The sequence below is a fragment of the Vanessa tameamea genome, chromosome 15 (genome assembly GCF_037043105.1).
Source record: "Vanessa tameamea isolate UH-Manoa-2023 chromosome 15, ilVanTame1 primary haplotype, whole genome shotgun sequence".
Taxonomy (NCBI): Eukaryota; Metazoa; Arthropoda; class Insecta; order Lepidoptera; family Nymphalidae; genus Vanessa; species Vanessa tameamea.
Window position 1 is genome coordinate 4824652 of NC_087323.1, and position 25735 is coordinate 4850386.

Consider the following 25735-nt stretch of genomic DNA (forward strand, 5'->3'; position numbering starts at 1 on the left):
ACTTAATATATAATTTAGTAGAGCGACAACATTGAATTAGTTTATCTGTCTCTTTCTTTCTTTTGGATCGGCCCTAGGCAAGGTAAGTGTCGTGGTTCTACCGCATGGTTTTTAGTGAAAAATTAAAAGTGAATATTAGAATAAACTAAAAAAGTGCCACATAATAGATTAAGGTAAAAATTTAATTATAACGAACAAAACTTCCCCGAACTCTAATGGCTTTAATGGCCAATGGACTCATGACATGTTGAGATCATGAAGCCACAACACCAATGCACATTACACATTTTAACTACCGTGTTGTTGATCCTAAATTCTGTATTTTATAAAATCATATATCACATACCATACTAGTAACTATAATTTTAGGTGTGCTGAAAAATTTGGCTAACAGTAAGTGTTTAATTTGGTACAACATTGAACATAACCTCTCATGTCTCGATGACGAAAATCTCAAAGATGTTAATAATATTTAAAATAAGTTAATGAACTAAAGAGCTTCAAAATAATAAGAGTAATTGTCCAAAAAGCTTGCGAAAATGTTAATTTTTTGCTTAGCTTGTAATCTGCTGTGTGTTAAAATCATTATATTTAAAGATTATTGAAATTTAATTCTTTCTACATTAGAAACAATTACTATGCATATTAAACCACTGAGTTAAGACTATTGTTTGCTTAAATTTATTTATTTGAATATAAAAGTTCTTGTAGGGAATAATGACACCGCTATGAATCCTAGAGGTTTTAATTTTCACAAAAAATATAATTATTAGTTATAGTTATACAAATTGGTAATTATTTGTTTGGTTGTTCTGTTGTTTTGGTTTGTTTTCTTTACCTTACATGTAATGGATTAGATTAAAACTAAAGAAATAGTAACTATTTTGAAATATTTTATGATTAATTTAGTTCTCTGTATAAAGTTATTGTTTAACTATTTCCATTGTTAACATTTGATTTTTAATTTCAGATGCGTTCCGTCACATTGAAGGATGTTGAACAAGACAAGGTCGTCAAGACCGTAGCTGCCCACTTGAAAAAGTAAGTTGACCAAGTTAAATTAAATAAATTAAAATTAAACCAAATTTAATTATTAAACCAAATTTAATTATTAAACCACAATTATTCATGAATGTTAAAACGAACAACTGAGTTTCAGTTCTGTATAATGACTATTCAAAAGTATTTATTAAAGCCTACTTTAATGAAGTACTTTTTCATTTTTGACTCTTATTAAGACTCCCAAATGTATGTCAGATATTGTGTATATTTATTTAATGTTTCAGGATGGGCAAGGTCAAAGTTCCAGAACATATGGATCTGGTAAAAACTGCCCGTTTTAAGGAATTGGCACCCTACGATCCTGACTGGTTTTATGTACGGTGTGCTGCAATCTTACGTCACATCTACATTCGCTCTCCAGTTGGTGTTAAGACTGTAACAAAGATCTTTGGTGGTCGCAAACGTAATGGTGTCACTCCTTCACACTTCTGCAGGTAAATTTATAAGATAATGTGTTACCAATTAAATTATTAAAATATTAATTGTTCTACATAATGGAACTTCGTAATATGGGTAGTATTGTGGACAAAGTATTATTAAAAATATAGTTATAATTAATGTTTTTTTTTTAATAGTTCTTACACATGTGTATTAATATAACAAACATTATTATTAGATCATCAGGCAGTATTGCTCGTAAGGCACTTCAGGCCCTTGAGGCTTTGAAGTTAGTTGAGAAAATTCCTGATGGTGGCCGGATCCTTACTGTTCATGGAAGACGTGATTTGGACAGAATTGCTGCACAAGTTCGTCTAAAGGCTAAACAAGCGGCTAAACAGAGTGTTATTGTTCTGTAATTTTAATATAATAAAAAATATAAAATATTTGAATTATATTATTTCTAGCTTGTACCAAAACCCTATTTCTTTATATTAGATTTTTTTCTAGAAGAGCAATGAATATTTGTTGTTTTATAAAATCACCTATGGCATTTTCAATATTTGGCTTAAGAATCCTTTAATGCTTTGCTTGTGGTTTTTAGTTAAGAAAACATGTTAAACTATTTCTGTTGTCTTAGGTATGCAATCTCAGTTTACGGGAATCAAGCATACATTTTGTGGGGCTAATCTCTAGAAAATTTTGTCGAATTTTTACGGATCCATGGAACTGATGGAATTACAGAAAAAGAAGCAAGGATTATACGCGTTGCCCCTTTGCTAAATTATCATTATGAGGAATATTGATATGATTAGAAAATAGTGTCAAACACAAAAATCATCGAATATTCAATATTACTTTCACCCTGGGCAAGAACTCCACAGTAAAAGCTTTTGCATTTGACACAATAAACCTACAACGGCTCAAATTGTCGTCGATCAAGCTTTCTGATCGACTCGATCCTTTGGTTCTGTACACAAATGTTGGATGACTGCATCTTCTACTGCATCTTAGACGAACAATTTCCGGCTTCAGTCAGCTGTTTCTGAATCGACCTTATGGCCGGCAAAGCACCTGCAAATCATGGCGGAGCTAGTCAATTTCCATCAAGCAAGTCATCAGCCCATTCGCCCTCTTAATTCATTAAATAAAGACAATATTTACAGAGCAAGGGGCTTTTGGTTGAACATATAGAAGAGTATGAAGAAAGATATAGAATGATCGTGGCTTTCTCAATGATGAAATTCAATGCCGTCCATAGTGGAATTCCCGGCACAGTCTGTTTTTGTTCCCTACATATTGCAAGTCAAACTATTACTAACTATAACCAATTACAATACCACTAGAAAGAAAAATAATGTAGCCGACAACCTAATTGGTCGCCATTGCAACGAGAAATGTATTACAATAGATGGGACTACTTTATTTTCAATTTGTATTGTTTTTCGATAAATTTTCCTTGCAATTGATTGATTTTCATAAATATTGTAAGTTTATTTTTGGAAATTTAATGAGTTTTGAAACGTCATACCTATATTTCTAAATAAAAGGGACATAATATGGTCTAAGTAGTCCTATGCAATAAAAAAAAATCTTCTATTTTTATTATATATATTTTATGTATTTATTTATGTATGTATTTATTATAGTATATATTTATGTTATATATGTGTATTATGTACTGTTATATTATGTATTTATACTATAGGTAAACTGACTTAAAATTACTGTACCCTCCCCATATATGTAAATCTTATGATCTCTGCCCAAAGGTTGCCTGGAAGAGATCACTGCTTAGCGATAAGGCCGCCTGTTGCACTTCATGCAAATTTTGTGTAGCAAAATTGTAATTTTTAGTTTTAAGTTTGTGTGCAATAAAGAGTTAATAAATAAATAAATATACCAGATTAGGGAATATATATATTCCACTTTAAAAAACATTTATTCTCTTAGAAAACGATTTTCTTTTCTGGCTAACTAACAGTAATGAGTCAGTCAAAATAACATCTGCCATAAGTTATGGAATTGAGCAAAAAGTATACGTTTAAGCATACATTTGTAATTCTAACATTGTATTCATCATCCTCCTGTATTTATCCCAATTTTATTTGCGGTCGGCGCAGCATGTCGTCTTTGTCCATGCTTCTGTGTCTGACGTCATCTCACAAGTAACATTCATTCCAATATCCATCCACAATCCATCCATTGTTTCTTTGGTCGTCCTCTTTCTCTTTATCCATCCAAGTCCATGTTTGAGACCTTCCTCACAACATGGTCCTCATTTCTCCGCATAACTTGCCCATACCATGATAGCCGGTTTCCACATACCTTCTCGGTTACCGGTGCCACTTTCAAACTTCCTCTTATGTACTCATTCTTCACTCTATCCATTCGCGTAACACCACACATTCCTCTCAACATTCTCATCTCCGCTACATGCAGTTGTCTTTCGTTCATCCCTTTTGTAGCCTAACACTTTGATCCATATAGGACATCGGGTCTGACCATAATTTTATAGATCTTCCCCTTAAGTTTAAGAGGGATACGGGGTCACAAATTGTTCCTGTAACCTGCCGCCATTTCTTCTACCCTCTTTTAATCCTATGCTTCATTCTTGATCTATTTCGCCATCGCCTTGAATGAATGAACCAAGATACTGAAAGTCGGAGCAAACTGGAAGGGAAGCGCCATCAAGCGTTATAGCTTCAGGACCAGAGACACCGCCAAAGTCACAGAACATGTATTCAGTCTTCGTTCTGCTGATTTCCAAGCCAACATTCTTCAGTTTCTGTTGCTAATCCTCCAATCTACTCTGGATCTTAGGTCCATCTTCACCAACCAGAATAATATCGTCGATAAACAACATGCAATAAGGTTTTTTTCCTGAATGTTCACCGTCAGGGCGTCCATCAGCAGGAAGAGCTAGACTTAGAGCCTACAACCACACTCAGTGTGGTCGGTTTTTCCGACAAACGATCGGACGTAAGCACAGGATCTCCTGTACATAGCATGGACTAACTCTACATACTTCTCAGCCACACCATTCTCTTTCATGGACCACCATAATACTTTTTTTTTATGTTAGAGGTGGCAAACGAGCAGGAGGCTCACCTGATGACTACCACCGCCCATGGACATCTGCAACACCGGGGGGCTTGCAGGTGTGTTGCCGGCCTTTTAGGAAAGAGTACTCTTTTTTCTTGAAGGTTCCCAAGTCGTATCGGTTCGGAAAAACCGCCGTACAACTAAACTTCACGTGGCATCCTCTTATAGGCTTTCTCGAGATCAATGAACACCTGGTCCTTGTGTCGATGTCTGTAATTCTTGCATAATTGGCAAAAAATGCGTTTTGCTCATTGGTGAAGTTGTTATTATAACTTTGGAAGTATCATTAAATTGGATATTAGTAATGAAGTTGAATAATGTTTTATTATATCTAAAATAATATTAATCTAGTATGTAGTATATAATACAGCAGAGCTATATATAAATTGAAAATGTATTTTTTTTTTTCCTATTCGAATTTGAAATACGATACTCACTGTATAGTAGAGTATATACTCTGTTGTATGTAAAAAATTAGTGTCGATTATTTGTCATTTCACAATTTGACGCTTTTCCTTGTTTGACAGTAGCTTGACATTTGAAATTTAAAAAATTTTGTTGTCATTATTCAATTGTCATTTCATTGTGTTTTTGTTAATCAGTCAGTCAGTGGTCCAGCCATAGATTAAACACTTTATATTTGAGAATTGAGAGTTCCAGCGCAGTTTTATACGAATTATAGTCGATGTCGGATGAGCTTGGATTTGCAGTGATGACAAAATGTTACCGGCATTAGGATTTAAAATTAGTTTTATTGCTGTTGTGAATATAATATCTTGTGTACTAGGTGTACAGCATTATGATTACCCGGCAGTTAATCTTTACGTGGCAGAGCCACACAATAATCATAATCAAAAAATAACTGTAATAAATAGAATTACAGAAGAAAATACTAGTGCAGCTTTGGAAAGAAAAAAACGCGATGCATCCACAACACCGCCGCCACCATTGGAAACGCATAAAAATATAAGCTCATGGGTAACAATCATTTCCTTATTAATTCAATAACTCCCCTTTGTTTTGATTTTTTAATTGTTTGTTGCCTGTATGATTCGTCAGGTACTTATAGTTATTTATATATTGTTGCTTGTCATTTAGATACGTCGAGTACACGCACTATATAACATATTTACATTACATACTTTCTTCTATATTTATCACGTCACAACGACGTATATTGTCGCACCAAGGGTGACTACTTTTAGTATTTTTATTGAAGGGCGTTTACTGTGAAGATATTATTTTAAGAATCATTACTTGCACAATTATTAATTACTGTAAACAAACAAACACATACAATCCTACTATTTAATTAGTGCACTATATTTTAAAACAAGATTTATATAAGTTAAAATAAATCATTGAATAGATCTCTATTTTTTTTATTTTAATATATTTTTAAATAATAAATTAGAAATTTTGTATATCCATTTCAAATATTTTTAGTATACAGTTATGAATTAAATTCTATTTCTTATCAAAGATAATATTTTGGTACATTATAGTCAAGACAATGGAAATTTATACATAATTATTTTATCAAAGGCTCAGATTATCTTTTGATTGATAGGGCACTTCTTATTTATTATTATGAAATAGTAAATACCTAATTTATTATTTCATAAACATAAGGTAAATTGTAATAAAATAAATAAAATATTCTGGTTAGAATATAATCCATAATTCTACTCTATTTCTATTTGTAAAGTTGATTAAATTCAATTTTTTTCCATGATGGTTTTTCTCATCTCATTACTTATCTATATCTATATTTTAAATTATATGCCTACTGTTTTAAAAAATAGTATTGTAACAATAAGTATAAAATAAATTTAAAATATTCCTATTGTATTATTCAGGTAGTTAGAATTTATTAAAAATAAGACACACAATATATTCATAATATTTTTACTTTTTAGTGGTATAGGACACAATTAATATTATATATTAAGAATATAAACAATGGTTTTTTTAATTAATCAATATCAAAGGGAAAAATTATAAATAGAAAACAACAATTATGTTTATTTATATATAAATTGCATTCTATTGTTTCATATATTTCTTGTAGACCACTCATCTCAATGATGGTCATCAGCAACTAATGGTCCATTGGGTTGGAGAAGGATCTGATGTAATCATCTGTCTGGCTAGAGATTCCACTTCAAGGAACAAAGGCGTTGCATCATCATCAGCACTGTATATATCTTATGATTATGGAAAGAATTTCACTAACAAGACAGAGGTCTTTCGACTAGGAGATGATGCTGACAGTGGTTATGCTCAATTGGACAAGTTCTTCAATCATCCTAAATATCCCGAGTTTGTGAGTATCATTTACATTTTTTTTTAATGTTATCAGCCTGTTGTACATAAGTAATTATTAAATAATAAATAATATAGGAGTTATTAAAATAGAAGCAAAATTATATTTTTCTAATAGCAATAATAATTCTAGTAACAATAATTATTTTATGTTTATGGATTTTTTCAAGAACTCAATAATATATCAGTATGTGATGTTAGTGCAGTTAAGCCGATATGGCTGAATGGTTAGGACTTGTGCATCTTAACTGATGACTGTGGGCTTTAATTATTACCACTGAATTCATCATCATTCATCTCAGCGGTGAAGGAATTTTTTTTAAGGAAACTTTTATTTGTCTAAATTCAATGAAGTTTTGAGTCATGTATATCCACTAATCCCCATTGAAGCTGCTTTGGAACATTTACAGGCTGTTTTTATGGTATTAATTAATTTAAAATACAACTTTGTGGATTAACATGAAATTATTTTTGGTAAAGAATAAATGTAAAAAACCCTAAGTACCTAACAAGAGTCTGTTTAAATATAAACTTAAAAGGCAAACAAAATGAAAGATTTGCAATATTTTTAGCTGCTGATATTGTAGTGAAATATCAATTGGCAAACAACAATATCATAGCAAATTAAATGACTTTACCAAGGGCATGTAAGTTTTTGTCCAAAAGAAACATAATATAAAGTAATCTGATCTTAATATTAATCGAATGACAAATCGGCGATAGGCGACGTCATAAGAGTCATTGAACTGAGCTACGCACTAACTACCACTTGTGTCAAATTACCGTATGCGGTTATATTCTATATTATAAGAAAATCTTATTGTATGCCTAAGATGTAAATTGAAAATAATTATCATGTATTTTTTGGGGTTCGGTAATCACACTGATGGTCTGCTTGTTATATTATTTATTGGTCTTTATAGATCTGCCGTTAATTTTTTTTTTTTTATAATATGTATTTTTCGTGATATCAAGTTTAAAAGTTATTATAAAACAAGTTTATTTCTTTATCATTTTGAATATATGGGGTCAAAGGTAACAAATGAAATCCTTTACTTAGGATCAAATCCAAACATGCTCGAATTATTTTTTTATCTATACATTGTCACTTGGATAGGTAAAACACATATCTACAAAAGATTAATAAAATACATAAACAACTTACAATTAACAATCAAAAAGATAATGTTCTCGTATATTGGTATACTATCAGAGTTTATATTTTTTACTAATTAGTACTTTAATTAAAGGTATATAAAACTCAATAGATCTTAATATTTTCATGAGTGTTTAATTATAAAACTTATATTATAACATAATTTTGCTTCTGTTTTCTACTGCACTGAAATTGTCATGTTATTTTTCCTTGTGAGTATATTTATTTATCACAGTTTTCTTTTAATTCATTTCTACGTATATTTTGAACAATTTATTGAAAGTATAGATAGTTAGAAATACTTATTATTTATCAAAGCATATAATATCAATTTAACAGTTCAATGCTCGAAAAATCAACAAACATAAATGCTATGATTCATTTACTTATTCAACTGTCTGAGGAGATAATAAATACAATTATACGGTTAATTAATATCGGTCATATTCTTTCGTGAACATAGACCATTATTTGATATTTCCTAACAAAACAACAAAACAAAAGATAACACGCTTTATAAACATCATCGGTATAGTTACAACCCACATGTTAGCTGTTCCACCAAAAAGCTATGTTGGTGAAGTTAGCCTGTGAATCTGGCTCCAGAGACAACATTCATTTAGTTCTCGTAATTGACAGTGCATTAATGGTATAAGGAATAGTTATTATATTTCTTACAGCCCCAGCTTCAGTGTCTGTGGACGATGACGAAGTAGTCCATTTACTCGCCTGCCTTTTAATTATAAATTAAAAAGAAATATATATCCCTTATCAAGGAATGTATATATGTATATTTAAAAATTATTGTAATTTGTAATGTTCAAAGTATTTCTCCGATAAGCAGTATTAGTCTTTGTGTAAATCTAACTATTTGTATGCCAATTAATTTGTGTTCTACTTCCTGTTATCTAGAAAGTCAATAAATACTTGTAAAATAACTTATTATATATGCTTTAATAATTTTGTAATATAAATAAATTTTTTTTTTTAAGTGCGTCTTCGTGGATTCTACTAATAAAAAACTATACTATACCCAAGACAATGGACGGACTATACACAGATCGGACCTCAGTTTCCATCCTAGTGAACTTGCTTTTGATGAGGAAATTCCAAACAGATACGTTATCTTGGATAAGGTTAATTCAACCCGTAACGTAAGTATTTTAAAATTTTTATACTAGACTAGTCATAATGGATAAATTTTTATTTAACAAATTATATGATGGTTAAACTCTACCCTATACAATCACATCTAGACGTATCTTAAATATTATTTCATTACGTTTACATTTGAAAAGAAAGGCAGGCGCTCAGCACGAATTAACTGTTTTTATATATGTATATGTATTTTCTATGAAGCAACATTACTGTAGCGTGATACCGTTATTTTAAGCAATGTTAAAACTGTATGTAGGTACTTATTTCGCGGTCAAGGTTAAACACGAGTGATGTTTTAAAAACAAATAACGGAACTTTTACTGCACATGATAACTTAATCTTACGCAATTGTCGCTTCTTATCTTTCTGTAGTTATATTTTTTGATTTGGTCAAGAATTTCGATTTATTTCATGACGATACTACATGTATGTCTTATTATAGTAAACGTCATGGTCAATTGTTTAGTTTTTGAATAAGAAATATATATTTTTTTTAATTTCCTAGATATTAATGTATTCATTTTACTGGATTTTAATTACGAAAAAAATTCTAAAAGTCTTGGTCGTAAATTTATACCCAAACATTGTTCATGAAAATATTGAATACTAAGGGAATATGAGGGTCTATTTTGAAGAATAAACATAGAATAAAAAAATATTCGCTCATTGTTTAGGTAAATTTTCGGACATCCGCAGAACAAGTGTCGAAAGTTACATTACAAACGTTTGAATGGATAAGGATCGCATATACGCATTATACATAATATATGTATTACATACAATTGTTGAAATCGCTGTTCGTTTCCGTCTATAAGATCGGCTTGTGATTACTAGAATGATGTCCAGTGTTGTGTCCAGTTACTGGCACAATCGACGTAATAGTTTAGATCCGGCATGAATGGCGGCGCATTGAGGCGGGCGGCGTAAATAACCGTTGTAAACTTCTTACAGTGCTAGTGTCTATGGGCGCTGGTGATCAATTACCCATTAAGTGGCCCCATTGCTCGACTGACCATATCTGTTAAAAATATATATACATTATTTATTATTTAAGTTAATTCAGTTTCAAACTGGAATTATTTACTAAGAGTTTGTTGAAATAATCATTTTGATAATGAATTAGTAATGATGAATGTCCTAGTATCCGAATGAAGTTTCGTTCGGATGACGGTGTCTGAGGTACCCTAGGTCCATTTTTTGTACCAGTGACAACTGTATGCTAAATTTCATGATGATTGCTTTTGGGTTGTTGAGACGTAATAAACAAACACTCTTTCGCATTTGAAAATCAATTCAGATTTAGAACATAGTTAATTGCAAATTATTATTATTTGAAAAAAATTTGAAGCTTTCTAATACTGACGATTTGTGCTCACGATTTGAGCAGGATCGATTAATTATTGTGTATATAACATAGCGTTAATTTCAACATTTTACAATACAGCGACTTTCGATTATTATATTGTTAAATGAGTAGAAAAAATGCAAATAGGTTTTGTAACAGACGACCTTGCGCTCGCTAATTCCAAAAGTCATTATGCATCAAACTTGTTTCTAGCTATACATGACCTTGGACGGAGGAAAGACTTTCAAGATGATTCAGAGTTACGTTAAGATGTTCTTCTGGCCGTCCGGACCTGGTTTCTCGAAGATTTTCTATGTCGAGAGATGGAAGCCAGGTGGTAACAGTACCGTGCTCAGTGTCAACGATCCGACGAACATGGCCAATGCTCATGAGCTGTTTACAGATGCAAAGGACTTCCAGATAAAAGGGGATTTTATGTTCGCAACCAAACAATCAAAAGAGGTAAGTTTGTATAATATACTAATTTAATAATTTAATTTCACCTGTCCTGATTAGAAAATAAGTAATTGCCCAAAGATTAAACGAGATAAATAAGTAAAAATAAGAGTAATTAAACTATTATATATATATTATACTAATATATTATTAAAAACTTGTCCCGGATATCGTGAAGCCTTGAAAAAGGACAAATTCAAGTCCAAGACCTTTCTTACGATAGGTACAGAATTTATCAACTGAGTTTTCCTTATTCATAGGTTTTTCAATTTAATTTTTTTTTCCTTCGTAGTTTTGTAATTAAAGCATTCACAAATACCTACATTTATTTTTACAAAACGTTTTTTTGTATATGTTTATTTAAATCATGTATTTTTCTTGTCAGTGAAACAATTTTGTTGAGATAGCTTCATATATCATATCCAAATGCTATTAAAGATATGACCTTTTGAAACTGATTTACGCAACAATACTTTACATATAATCACATGTAAGCAGCAAAAACAATCGAATGAGTTTAATATTTTAGAAATAAATACAATTAAAACAAGAATATAACGTTTATAGTTTAAGGAGTCGGAGTACTGTTTGTATCAAAAGATATAATTTATAACAAAAAAAGTTATCATTTAACATTTACTCATAAATAATTTAGTCTATTAACATTGGTCAAAATGTATCATAAATGTAGACAATGCAAAATAAATAACCTTAATAGTTTTGCTAACTGTACTTACAGTACAAACTTTAAACCATAATGAAATGGATGTATTATAATTATAATTATGACGTTTATTATTATTGTCGTCTGAACAAGTAAAAAGCATTATGTTTTCCTGCTGGTTCTGTGGTTCAAAAACATCCTGTAACATTTCCCTACAACATATGTAATTTGTTTTTCCTTTTAAGTTAAGCGGCTTATTATTTATGTGACATGAAACACATTGTTCTTATAAGTAACTAATCTGAATTTGTAACGTTTTTAAAAAAATGAATTAAAAAAACATATTTTATACTAGTTTCGCCTGTAAAAGGACATAGCCTATGATGACTTTTCTTGGGGTTCAAGCTCGCTTCATACCAAATTTCATAAAATTCGATTCTGTGATTGAGCCGTGAACACCTAACAGAGGGAATTACTTTCGCATTTTAATATTAGTATGGATTAAATTTATGGTCACCATCCTCATGTGTTCGAACATTGTTGGACATAAATTTCTCGTAAGGCATGCAAATAAGCCAACGCTCTTTTTATTATTTTTATTTAATGAACCTATGTGTCCGCGCCTTTGTTTAACTTAAGTGCATTTTTTTAATTAAACTAATCATGACTACATTGCCAGCATTAATTTTTATTAAGTATAAGGACTCAACTATCTGGCTGTTATTTTCCAACCGCCTTAACTAAACTTAACCTAAGGACTGTCTCGCGTTTACTCCGCTCATTTTATTTTTTCGGCTACATAAAAATATAAAATTAGTTATAAAAAATGAAATATAAAACAAGAAATGGATAAAATTACTACGGACCGGTAGAAGTTCAGATGCGTGGAAAAGAAAACGAGAGATCAACGAGAGATTTTTACGATTGGGATGTTACTTATATTATACTTGTATTAAATCTATATGATGTTATATTTTTTTGTGATTCGTGTATTCAAATTGGAATATCGAACAAGTTATTCTACTACAATCATTGACGGCGTGAGAAATTACAAGGTACGGACGTAAAGTTGCTTCTATCTAAAATTCCCAGTCCTAATAATCAGCCCAATAACTCTTCATTTAAAAATAGATATACAAAAAGCTAACCATAATTTTTTGTCAAATAACTATTATAGAAATCGTACTAAATGGTTAAAATCCCTTCCGAGGCTTAGTGTGATGATCGCTGATTTAGTAGGTTGCGTACCACAATCCGTCAGACTAAGCGCTACCGAAGTTTGAGGCGCTACTGCTTTAGTTTGTATCCGAGTAATTAGGCCGTTATAAACTGTAAAAACTCTTCTCGGGTAGTAAATCGAGTCAATGGAGATATTACCTACTAGTAACAGTTAAGTCTTTTGTTGCTCAAATACCTGTAATTCATATATGTGCAAGTAAGGCTGGGCTGACGTCATCACACGTATAATAAAGATGAAACGATCGGTTTTCACATTATCTAATGAATATACGGTATCTAACCTAATCAAAATCTATGGTGGTGACCCATTTTTAATACATATATCCGAGAATCGACCCGGCGTTGCATGCAGGTATTACTCAGTGTCAGACAGTAGTTTGAAGGTCCGATGACTCATATAAATATATTGTATGATATTAAGTACATTTCCCTCGTACGATACTCTGATAACGGACGCTTTTAAACTAATTATAAACCTACCTCTTATTTATAATAGTAGTCCTTCCGTACTGGATTTCGCTTATTGAGTTTTTTAATCACTTAGGATGTTTTTAATATAACTTCGTTTGTATAGATGTAGTAAGTTACTCAGGTGCATTGAATATAAAAAAGTGTGAAGTTGTCTTGAGAATGTCGTAATATTACGTATGCGAAAAGTGTCAAAAAGTATTTTCTAACTTGCCTTACTATTTAAAAACCTACTAGCAAATGTTTTTGTAAGAAGTCTTATTGTTATATGTCAACACTCGCGCGCTACGCGACTTGACTGTTTACGGGCTTAATCAAGGTTTTACTCAGTAACTTATTTCAGTAAAATCAAATAGTTATAAACAATTTATTATAAGTACGTCTGCTGATATTCATAAAGCCTTGCCGTCGCTACTGCAGTTTCGCTAACATTTTCCATAAAAGTATCGTATTAAAGTCTTATAAAGATTATGTAACTGAATATATCCTTATTATAATATTTTTTGCAATTGTTTATTGTCCATTTCATATTATAATTGACATAAAACATATGTTTGTATAGACTTTTTATATAGACATTTTTTTAACTTTAAAAAAAAATTGGGTAGATACATAAAATTCACTGTAAACGCTAAGTTATATTTGTAGTTTTTCTTTTTTTTTAGTCCGGATAGTTGCCAATCTAGTTTTATTATGAAAAGCAATTTTGTAACATGTGAAAAGGTATTAAAAACAATAGGTATATAAAAATGTATATGTGACCGTTTTCCTTATGCGTCCCTGGTATCTTTAATTATGAATCTTAAGTTATTATAGTTTTATGACGGTCCTGTATACCAAATCATTTAGGTGTTTTAATTAATTAATAAATAACTAAATGCTTAAACTATTCATGGATCCGGATTTCGTGATCGCTACACCAACATTTATATAGTGAGGTAGACGTAAAATGTTTAATTCATTACTTTGTAATCGTCGATGTGTGTAGCATGCATTATATCTTCTTCATTTATGATACTCTGATATTGGTACGGATTCTGTCGTACAAAACAAGTAATTTGCAAATAATAATGCACGCACTATGCTCTTTGTCTAATACTATTATCACTGCATAGAAAGAGAGAGCAAACAGGTATGAGTACGGGTAGTACTGGAAATGAGATTAGTTTTTGAAATTATTTCGAAACAACTCTCGAAGTTTAAAACATATTTTTTAAAATCGTTTTATCCTGCCAGACATATTGACTAAAAGAGCCTTCACATTTAAAATTATACAAATGTAAAATTTCTTCACAAGCTGTTTTGTTAAATGTTATGAATGTCGTAAAACAGCTATTATATTGAATTTCAATTTACTAATTGTTTTTAATAATGTTATTCTTCCGTCTCATGTAACCATTCACATCGGTTCGGTTAAATGTCATACGAATAGTAAGCGTAGTAAAGCGTGTTATTGTAAAGTAATACTAGTATTTTTAATTTAAGGTTGAAATTAAATTTACGTTAATTGTAAAAGTAATATTAAATTTTATAAGTTTTATATACCTAGTTAGTTATCAACATTTCAACGAACTTCATAGCTCGCCGACATTAATCATCCGAACATCCTTTATTATTTGCATATAAAACATTACTTTTTATACGTTATAAATTACAAAATCAGACTTTATAGTCGAGGTCGAATATTAATTAATCGGAGACTGAAGAACTTTCGTAAATAAATAGGAAACATATTATATAATTGCTGTTAGCACTACTGGCTCTCATGGCGTCTCCGGTCACGAATTACGAGGATCTGTGTTCAAACTCCAGGTGGGGCAGGTAGTAAAAGTAATTAGATTTTTCTATCGGGTAATTCTCAGTAGCAGCCTCGAGTCAACATTGGCAGCTGAAACACGATTGCAGAGATCCATTAATAAAATAATATTATAAATGTCAATATTGCTTGTTATTATTAGCTGTCTTCGAAACAATATGACTGTTAGTAGAACACGAAATCCTATTTAATATGAGGGCTCAAACCGACGGGGGGGGGTTTCTTATGGTCACGTGGGAAAGCATTGTATTGTACTGTTGCTTTCCTACTTAAAGCGTAACATACAGAGTTATTTTTCCATTTATAATATTAGTACAGATTAATGTTATTAAACCTATAGTTATTGCACCGTAAGTAGTAATACGATAATGTTAAAAGTTATATTATTCAGCGTTGAATGGTTTGCAATATGTGGTTTGTTTATACCTTTTTTGTATGAGATGTCATTGAAAATTGTCATCATCATAAATATTAGGTATAGTTTTTTCACAAATGTCAACAAAGCGTTTTTTTATTTTTCTAGTATGTGGTCACTTGACTTGAATGGCGCTGTAAGAAATATTAACCATTCCATACATCGCCAATGCGCCACCAATCTTAGGTATTAAGATGTAATGTCCCCTTGGACTGGAACACAAAAATACTTGTAACTGCTTTTTGGCGGTAGAATATCTGGACTTGCACAAAGCCCTTCCACCAAGTTTTATTTTATTTAAAATCAATAAGTGTTTAGTTTATCCGATTAGGTACTCGAATAGCGTCCCGCCCGTGGCTCCAGTTATCACTAAATTTCCACTTGACGCGAGGAAGTCGTTAGTAAAGTGAATAATACGAAACAAATTTGTCCCCGTTGCTCTTGTAGTCCTTCGAGTCTAGAGCGTTCGCGCTAAATCACATCGATGACCTCTGTGACCGACCCGACTCGAGTCACACGGGTTTTATTTTATAATTTGATTTTTGTTGTTTTAATTGCATACGTTTATAATATCTGTGTTACTTCCGTGTATAAAAATCTCAAATTTACACAGTTTAGTTCTGTATAAATTAACTTTAAGAAGGCATATTTTATTTCGATAAAGCCGTACCTCCGATTGCGTTGAATTTTTGCACAAAATTCATTATAGAGAACATACCTTTCAGCATATCATTGTCGAGATGAAAACTTCAAAATTTGTTTTTTGTCAGAATTTGTTTGACAAATTTCATCTCCACACAGAATACGATTAACTTATAACGTACTTTAAAAAGGAAGTATTCGATTTTCATCGTAAATATTTAAACGCTGTTTTATAATTGTTATTGTTATTAAATAACGAAGTAGATATATTTCTATAATAATAATATAATAATATTATAAGAACTTCAATTGTATATGCCAGTGCACGGTGCTTATGGAAAACTATATGGAATATTTACGTAATGAAGTGTTGTTTGTTACGAACTTTTATTATTTCACATCTCGGAGCTTAAAACAAGTTTTTGTTTTTAATTTTATAATTTGCATATATATAAGTAATGTTTTCATGTTTATAACTCTTGATAAATTTTAGAGTAAAACGAATAATCGCTGTGTATTAATCGATTTTACTTATCATGACGAGTTACAGTACGTCAGACACTCATAGCGACATAATATATATTTCTATACTGATATTATGAATGTGAAAGTAACTCTGTCTGTTGCTCTTTCACGGCCGATCCACTGAACCGAATTAAATTAAATTTGGCATAAAGTAAGCTTGAATTCCAAGGAAGGACATAGGTTACTTCTGATGCCTTATACGTCATGACTAACCACTTAAACGCGAGCGAAGCCGTGGGCTACGACTAGTGCTACATATATTTTACTCACATGTAATGTGTTTAAAAAAATAATTCTAAGTTAATTTATAATTTAGTATCAACTAAATGTTTTAAAATATAACATTTGTATAGATATGATAAAAATATATACAATATGATCGATTCTCTTTTATGAATATTGTACGGCATTTGATTTGGAAGTTGGAAAATTTGAATTTTTTTTAAATATCAATAACATTCAAACGATTTATTAGTTAATATGTATTTTATAATATAACTAGCTAATCCGACAGACGTCCTGCGTATCACCTATATAATATATAACAGTTGCCATTGCGATTAGTAAAATATTGTATATGTTTGTGCTACTGATATCTAGTGGAAAGTTACGATAAAGTATATAAACCCTATAATAAATAAATATTTGTGCCGGGCCAATTCTTTTAAGATATAACTTTTATGATACCTTCACGATTCTGCTCTGATCCAACTTCGACTATTCCTCACAAAAATAAAACTCGGTTTAGTCGTAACCGAGGACCAATTCTACTTATTTATATCGGTTATAATTCTAATCCGATCCAACTTCGAACGAAAATTGTGTTAGTAAAACAACGAAAGTGACGATTTTTTAAGAGAATTGGTCAAAATCTATTAATCTCAAACAGATATACCAAATTTTTACTAGTAGACGGTCGGTTGAATGGCCCACTCGATGGCAAGTGGCCACCATCGCCCATACACATTGCCGCCGAAAGAAATATATAAGATGATTGATTTGGAAAATAAGATGTTAAGTCCTGGCTCGCTCATCGTTCAAACCGGAACACAACAATACAAAGAATTGGTGTTTGGCGGTGGAGTATCTGATGAGACGGGCTTGCATAAAGCTATACGACCCAGTTATAAGATTATTATTCGCTGATACTGATGATATACGGTTATTTGTACACACTTGTATGACGCAGCAAATATTGAAACATAAGCTCTTTTTGTTTTGTTATAATGTGATTACGCATATATCATAAACTCTACTTGTTTATCGTACGATGTATGACCGCGTCTATTGAGTAGAATTATATATAGTTTATTACTCCTTCGAAACACACCAGCATTTTGTAATAATATAATATTTATGATAATTTCATTAAAATAACCATGAACAAGTTTATGATACGCTGATTAACGAATTAGTTTGTAGAAGTTTCAGATTATAAAATAATTGGCAGATGCTTCATGCAACGTTACGCATAACGTTGTATGAAGCAACAAAAGCGAATACACACGCGCATAACATTGTATGAAGCAACAAAGCGAATACAAATTGCCGGCAGTAGTTGCCCAGTAGGTACCTACTAGTATAAGTCAATTAAAGTGGCAACACTTTTGAAGTATTATATTTCGCTCTATCGGTAATTTGTTTTATAATCTGAGGAAGAAGTCATTTAAAATGCTAAACACTATTTAGATATTTTCCTGTCTTACGACAGCAATATCGTCATTGTAACTATTTTGTTTTAAAATCGTACGGGAATTGTTTAAATTACTTTTATTAACTATAGATTTAATGTTTCTAGAACTCAATTTTGTGGTGACATGACAGAGTAACGTTTCGAATTTAGTGATTTGCATTACTTTCTCTTAACTTCCGGTAAGGTTTGGGCGCACTGTATCGACGTCGCGCATATCACGTCAAATTAAGAACATGATAAACACTGAAATAGGTTTGAATTCTGCGTTGTATATTAAAGTCAAGTCATTCAGGGTTCTCATCACGAAACTGCCCGTGATATGTACCTTTAAGGGGTTTAGCTTTAATTGATCGTAAATTTTTGTATAGGTAATCTAAATTTCTGAATAATTTAATTCACACTATTGTCAAGTGAGAGCCGAGATGGCCCAGTGGTTAGAACGCGTGCATCTTAACCGATGATTTCGGGTTCAAACCCAGGCAGGCACCACTGAATTTACATGTGCTTAATTTGTTTATAATTCATCTCGTGCTCGGCGGTGAAGGAAAACATCGTGAGGAAACCTGCATGTGTCTAATTTCAACGAAATTCTGCCACATGTGTATTCCACCAACCCGCATTGGAGCAGCGTGGTGGAATATGCTCCATACCTTCTCCTCAACGGGAGAGGAGGCCTTAGCCCAGCAGTGGGAAATTTACAGGCTGATTATGTTATGTTATGTATTGTCAAGTGATCGAATTAAATACACATTATTATTATGAACTACATATTCTGGTTTCACTTAATTCAACTGTCGAGGATTGCTCGACGTGTTTCCGGAAGTCTATAATGTTGCCATTCTGTCTGAGCAAATATCAGGAGACGTCCCATGACACAATCTCGTATTATGGTAATCTAGTAGTTTGGTAGTTTTGCTGATAAAAAAATTAAAATCACCCATGCATTTATCTGGATCATGTACGCGTTTATCAAAAACACAATTGTGTTAATTTCCAGTCTGTTTTTACAAGTAGATAGATTTAAATATTCATCTAAATCTTCTGAAAGTTAATAAAATGAAAATGTTGTGCAGATTGGCTATGGTATAAATTGATGTTATATCTGATGAAAAACAAAGTTTTTTATTTGTCAAGGTATTTTAACACACATACACACACACACAGAAAAAAGTCTCAGAAATAAGACAAAAAGGATACGGATGTAAGCATAGTCAGAAAAATGTATCCATATTACTACGTTGTATCAGAAGCAAAAAGGTATTGCCAATCTTAGACATCTGTATGAGTATTGCACATAATATTCAACATCTTACACTGTTAAAGTTACAATTATAACGCACAGTGGAACTTTTTCACATGGTCACTGTCCGCGATCATTCACAGTTAACAGGACACTCGTCCGAATCCAGGACGGGTCAATTAATCAATTATAAATAAAAAAACAAGTTATGTCAATCCTATCTATGAAATATTCTTAACAAATTACGTTTCGTATTGTTTGCTCTTGGCAATACATAACGTAAAAATCATATATAACCTATTCCAATCGAAGAAAGAATAAAGTTAAACAAACCTTACATCTCCTTACAATTTGTTATTTTTTAATGTATCTTTATTAATAACCAACATTCCACTAAACTACTTATATGTACTCGAATTAGACTTTCAATGTCCCGTTAACAGCTTCATCGACATGCGAAGCGCCTATTTTTTGCGAATCCATTACGAATATCATTGATTATATTCAAGCTATCGCCCAATCATATCGACCAAATTCGATGTCAAATGTTGCATATTTGTCTTCATATTATGCTTAAATTGTAAGTTGATATACTTATAATAAATTATTATGTATGTGTGTGGAATTACCGAAACCGTATATATAACAAAATATTAGTTTTCTTCAAACTTCAACTTACAGTTATTTTTTAGTATTGGAGTGAAGTTTTCGGTCATAGACGTACAATAATGGCGTATAAATGCTTACGAACATTTTTAAGGAGGCCTTTGAACACATGCCGTTACTACACTAGTAATCAATAAATGATGAAATACAAACACGTCATGTAATATAATATTTTTTGTTTAATATTATAGGTATCAAGTTTTATAATAATATTCTCTTGGCAGTATACTAAATAAATACATGACATACATTACTCATATGAACGAAGCCACCATACTTAAATAATAAGATTACATTATTTTAATACAATTAGGTTAGAAAGAAAAACTAATGTTTTTGAAATAGGTTTTCTGTCTTAATAAAATATAGGAAGATTGTTTTCATGTTATTGTGAATGTAGATTTGCGAAGGTCAGGTCCATCATTTTATTAGGTACGGTGTTTTGACTATAGTATTCATGTATATAACATTCATTGGATATGAGCCTTTGTATACAGGCGAAGATTAAAGTATTACATTTCGTAACAAATCCAGTTTGACCAAAATTATACTAGTGTATGCATAGCGTACACTTTGCTAGAAAATTTGTGATTTAAAAGAATGGTTTTCGTCTCTTACTAATTAATTTTTGAAGATAGGCTTGAGCTTCATTCATGCCAATAACATTATCATTAATGAGCAATTCGATTTTAGAATTCAGCATAGAACACATTCTTTAGATGACTCAAATCTACTGATCATACTAGCTACCGCTAGCAGCCTCAGGCTACCTAGGCTAGTTTTGAATGACAATACTAGTAGGATCACCGTAGCACATCAAGACCAATACAAACATAAATTATCTCCGGTGGAAACGAGGTCTTTGGCCTGTCTCCTTTTGTCGATAGTCGGAGGCGGTTTTGGATAGAACTTTCCTGAATCCGAAAACGTCTTAAGCCTTCCTTTCTCGTAGTAGAAATCGTTAATCTTTTCCTTTACTAATTCCACTCGTGCAATGAGACTCTGCTTAGAAAAGACATTCTCGGCTGAATTTAAGAAATAGGCCGCCATGCTGGCGGTGACGTTGAAAGCCGACAGAGTAATAACAATACACAATTCAGGATAAAAATATATTGGATTCAGTCATCTCTTATCAACGACTTTCTAAAGAACTAATAGACGGTCTTATGTCGGTGCATAGATCTTATGATGGCTTCCATTTTCTGTTTTTTTCATTACTTGTCCCAGCTGGAGATATTGCTATGGCCAAAAGGCGCAAACAATTTAATATATAATTATTACACCTAAGCAAAAACATTAAATAAACGAAGGAATATAATGGGTACGTCCAGGTACCAGAATTAGATAAACGGCAACATGAACTTTAGTGATATATGTATTCAATGGAAAAAAACTGACCTCGAAAAAAACTACGTATACGATAACTTAATTACCTATATTCTTTAAACACAGTCTATTCAATCTACTCTTCAGTTATCACATAAGAATTTATATTATAAATATGTTCGATGTCGTCGATATTTTGAGACCACAGTTTTATATTTCACAAAGCGAGTGTCGTTTTAAGTGGCGAACATTTCATCGAAGCTCATAAGCACTGCATACTTTATGAGAACTACAACCACGAACTACTGTATACGAATGTACCGAACCGACTCGGTACATCTTTTTTTCACTTTTGATTTCGAAATTGAACTAAGGATGACGTTTGACTTTTAGATGTTCAAGGTAATGGTGATTGTTGTAAATTGAATATGCAATATAAGTTTTCGTAAATGTAGAGTTTTTTGCAAATAATAATGTTCAAATTTAGGTTTTTTCTTAAACTGCTAACTATTATCTCAGTCATTTAGTTTAGGGAAACGATTTTATGACGGCATTGGTAAGCTATTACACGCTTGCTTCTTTCAACGTATATTAAACTAGCTATGCCTGCGACTTCGTGCGCGTTTGAATTTAATAAAAAAGCGTGGCTTTATTATTATTTTACATATAAGTCTAAAATAAAACTAGCCTAGACTACTCCTTATTACATCAGCTATCTGCCAGTGAAAGTCCCGTTAAAATCGGTCCAGCCGTTCCAGAGATTAGCCGGAACAAATAGACAGACAGACAGACAAAATTTCTAAAAAGTGTTATTTAGGTATATGTGCCGTGTATACATACATTTGCATTTAGTATAACGCGGTTATTTTAATATTACAAACAGACACAGATTTTATTATATGTATAGATATGAACGAAATTACTTTTTGTATTTTATTTTGTATCTTTGCTCACATCGTGATCCACGAAATTTCCGTGTGGCAACTGAAGCTTTGTTCGTTTATTCGTCATTGAAACTATCAATAACGATAAAAAATAAGCAACATAATATGCCGCCAATGAGCTATAGCTTCTTTTTTGAGTTAGTGTAATGAAAATCCAATAACTTTAAATGTAAAAACTACTTTTAGTATTTGAAACTGTAAATAAAAATATTTCGTACTAAGATGCAATTATTCATTCTACGTGTATTGCGTTTCATATACCGCACATAATTATTATATTTTTGCTGTAGTAACTTTCCACGAACTTCCATTATTCATATAATTAAAATTATCGCAACGTGAAAAACAAGAAAAAAATAACGGTATTATTAAATAAGATATATATGAAATTGGTATCACGTAATTATTACATGACGGACCTATGTATTTTATTATTAGTGGCAAAGAAATTTTTCTCCGATAAATTATATTTATATTAATAAATGGGTAGATTTTTTTCTATACATATAAAATTTATATAAGTTTCAGAGAATACATAATGTTATCTAATAAGTAACTGCACTTTGCAGTTTTACTCGTATATAATTTAGTCTATTGACGCGACTGTCGTATTTTTAGGTTCTCTATTTATTATAACCGGGTCCGAAATATTAATCCTACCGATAAAGGTACTTCTTCATTTTTACCGATTAAACGATATGTGCTCTTTTTTTACTATTATGTAGTCGTAAGTACATTAATATAATTTAAATTAGTAAAGTATAGTATATTTAATTTAATTAGTTAATCGGCAATTGTATAAGTGTGAAGTTATTAAATAAAAAAAAAAATAGTTATCCTTTATAGTTTAACAGTTTAAAATAGTTATCCTACTTTAGAAATCGCAATCAAAATGTTATCTAAAAATACTGGACTGGCTGAAGACTGGACGTCAAGATTTTTTTAAGTCTTTAATAACTATAAAATAAAAAGCTAGTTGGAAAATGATGACACAGTTTGAGGTCTTTTCAAAGAGGTCGATTAATTTAATAAATAACTTATTTTTATAAGCTTAAAATTAGAAATTAAAAAGAAACCGTTGTTAAAACTCTATGTTGTGTTCCGAATGATATTGTTCATTTAAAGTATTAATATGTATGTGAATCATACCTCTGCCTTTTAAATGAGTCATGAAATATTCCTGATTTAGAATCAGAAATGGTTGTACTTTGTTTTAAAACTATAGCAGTATTTTATCTACTATATAACTGTTATAATTTGCAATGGTTCTATAAGTCATGTCTTTATAGCATGCTTTTTTTTAATTAGCGTAGAATGAATGTAACGGAATCAATCAAATGTTACTTTACATTTTTGGAGTTCTAATTATATTGAATACTCTATTTCATACAAGTTTTGAAAACAAAATACGTAAATTTGTTTTCGACTATTTTTTTTCTTTGCTTTGCTTATGACAGCATTAGAAAAAGTGTTTATTAAAACAATAGCATAAATTCAAAAACACTAGAATCAAGGCTAAACAATTAAGACTTTTTGTCATAAAAATTAAAAAAATACCGACTGTCTTGTTGAATGATCTAATGAATTGTCTGTGTCACTCGGGGTGATGTGAGTATTCTAAAGATACATGATACGTCAGAAACTGTTCAGGTAACATTACCTGAAAACATTACACTCCTTTTTCTGAAAGTTACACGACTGCTATATATGTAAATATATATACTATAAGTCATAGCTTGACAGCATAAATAACATGTTTTAATTATCTGTGATATAATTAACTAAATATTTTTTTAAATAATTAAAGCAATAAGAAACACCATCGGTGTATTCACAAAATAAAAAGGAAAAAATGTCACGAGAATAGTACCCTAGTGCGATACATAAATATGGGCATTTATTATATTGCAATTAAATTACCCTACAGTTATAATATAAACAATACAATTATCCTTCAAATTTAATTAATTAACGTAAAAAAAAAATCTTAAATGTATAGAGGTTTTGGATAAAAATCGTTTTTTTTTTTTTTTTACACAAGCGTGTTTTTATTAAACAATATTTCTCTATAAATATATTTTATATAGAGCGCCGAGATGGCCCAGTGGTTAGAACGCGTGCATCTTAACCGATGATTTCGGGTTCAAACCCAGGCAGGCACCACTGAATTTACATGTGCTTAATTTGTTTATAATTCATCTCGTGCTCGGCGGTGAAGGAAAACATCGTGAGGAAACCTGCATGTGTCTAATTTCAACGAAATTCTGCCACATGTGTATTCCACCAACCCGCATTGGAGCAGCGTGGTGGAATATGCTCCATACCTTCTCCTCAACGGGAGAGGAGGCCTTAGCCCAGCAGTGGGAAATTTACAGGCTGCTAATGCTAAAAAAAAATATTTTATATATTATAATCTTCAAGAACCCAAAGATAACGGATGATTCATTATTTTTGCCATTCACACAAAGTCGTTTTTACATTTATGCCATTCACAATCATTTTCGAATTTGGTACCTAAATATCGTCATACTTGAGTTAAAATACTAGACTTAAATTAGACTAGACTTAAACTAGAGTAGACTTTGGTAATGTTGATGCACTGCATTTATAAGTAATATAGAACCTAATTGAACATCTGTCACAAATTGCAGTCAACGCTATCATATGATTACATGTTACATTATTTAACATTCATGTTATTAAACAAATTACCTACCACGGAAAATAGATAATAGTATAGTCTTAACTATAAAGTATAGTTTAGACTATCTATTTATCTATTTAGTGATATTTTATTGGTATAAACATAATTGTAAACTATTAGTATCAGTTATATAAAACAATGTTGCAAGTTTCTAATGAGTATAGGAACGTCTAATGAATCGTAACAATAGTGATAGTTAATATGAGAGATAAGATATGACATTTTATAACATGAGTGTGGAAGCACCATAATAACTCGCAAGCAATTCAACCATGCAAACTAAGATGTTATGTTCCTTGTGGCTGTAATTACATCCGCAAACGATGAAATGGTGAACGAAAGAATGAAACTGAAACCGTAATCGTATAACATATATTATCGCAACAACGAATATTAATTTGATATTGT

At 31.2% G+C, this 25735-nt stretch overlaps 2 protein-coding genes across 5 annotated transcripts in view; both read left to right on the plus strand.

Moving 5' to 3' along the window:
- The first annotated feature begins 3 nt into the window (after positions 1-3).
- On the plus strand, positions 4-24468 carry LOC113399151 (small ribosomal subunit protein eS19A). Of its 3 annotated transcripts, XM_064217138.1 has the most exons (5): positions 4-82; positions 971-1041; positions 1287-1496; positions 1679-1878; positions 24457-24468. In XM_064217138.1, exons 2-4 carry the CDS (start codon positions 971-973, stop codon positions 1857-1859), a joined length of 462 nt encoding a protein of 153 aa, XP_064073208.1. In that variant the 5' UTR covers positions 4-82; the 3' UTR covers positions 1860-1878; positions 24457-24468. The 3 variants fall into 3 exon arrangements, with proteins under 3 accessions (XP_064073208.1, XP_026494003.1, XP_026494004.1); XM_026638218.2 differs by lacking the exon at positions 24457-24468 and having other exon boundaries at positions 1679-1886; XM_026638219.2 differs by lacking the exon at positions 24457-24468 and having other exon boundaries at positions 74-173; positions 1679-1886.
- LOC113399150 (sortilin-related receptor-like) overlaps positions 5109-25735 on the plus strand; it is a 42420-nt gene continuing 21793 nt past the window's right edge. For both annotated transcript variants that reach the window (XM_026638216.2, XM_026638217.2), the window contains exons 1-4: positions 5109-5523; positions 6617-6871; positions 9019-9180; positions 10743-10991. In XM_026638216.2, coding sequence (XP_026494001.1) covers positions 5266-5523; positions 6617-6871; positions 9019-9180; positions 10743-10991 — 924 coding nt within the window. In that variant the 5' untranslated portion in view covers positions 5109-5265. The remainder of the gene's footprint in view (positions 5524-6616; positions 6872-9018; positions 9181-10742; positions 10992-25735) is intronic.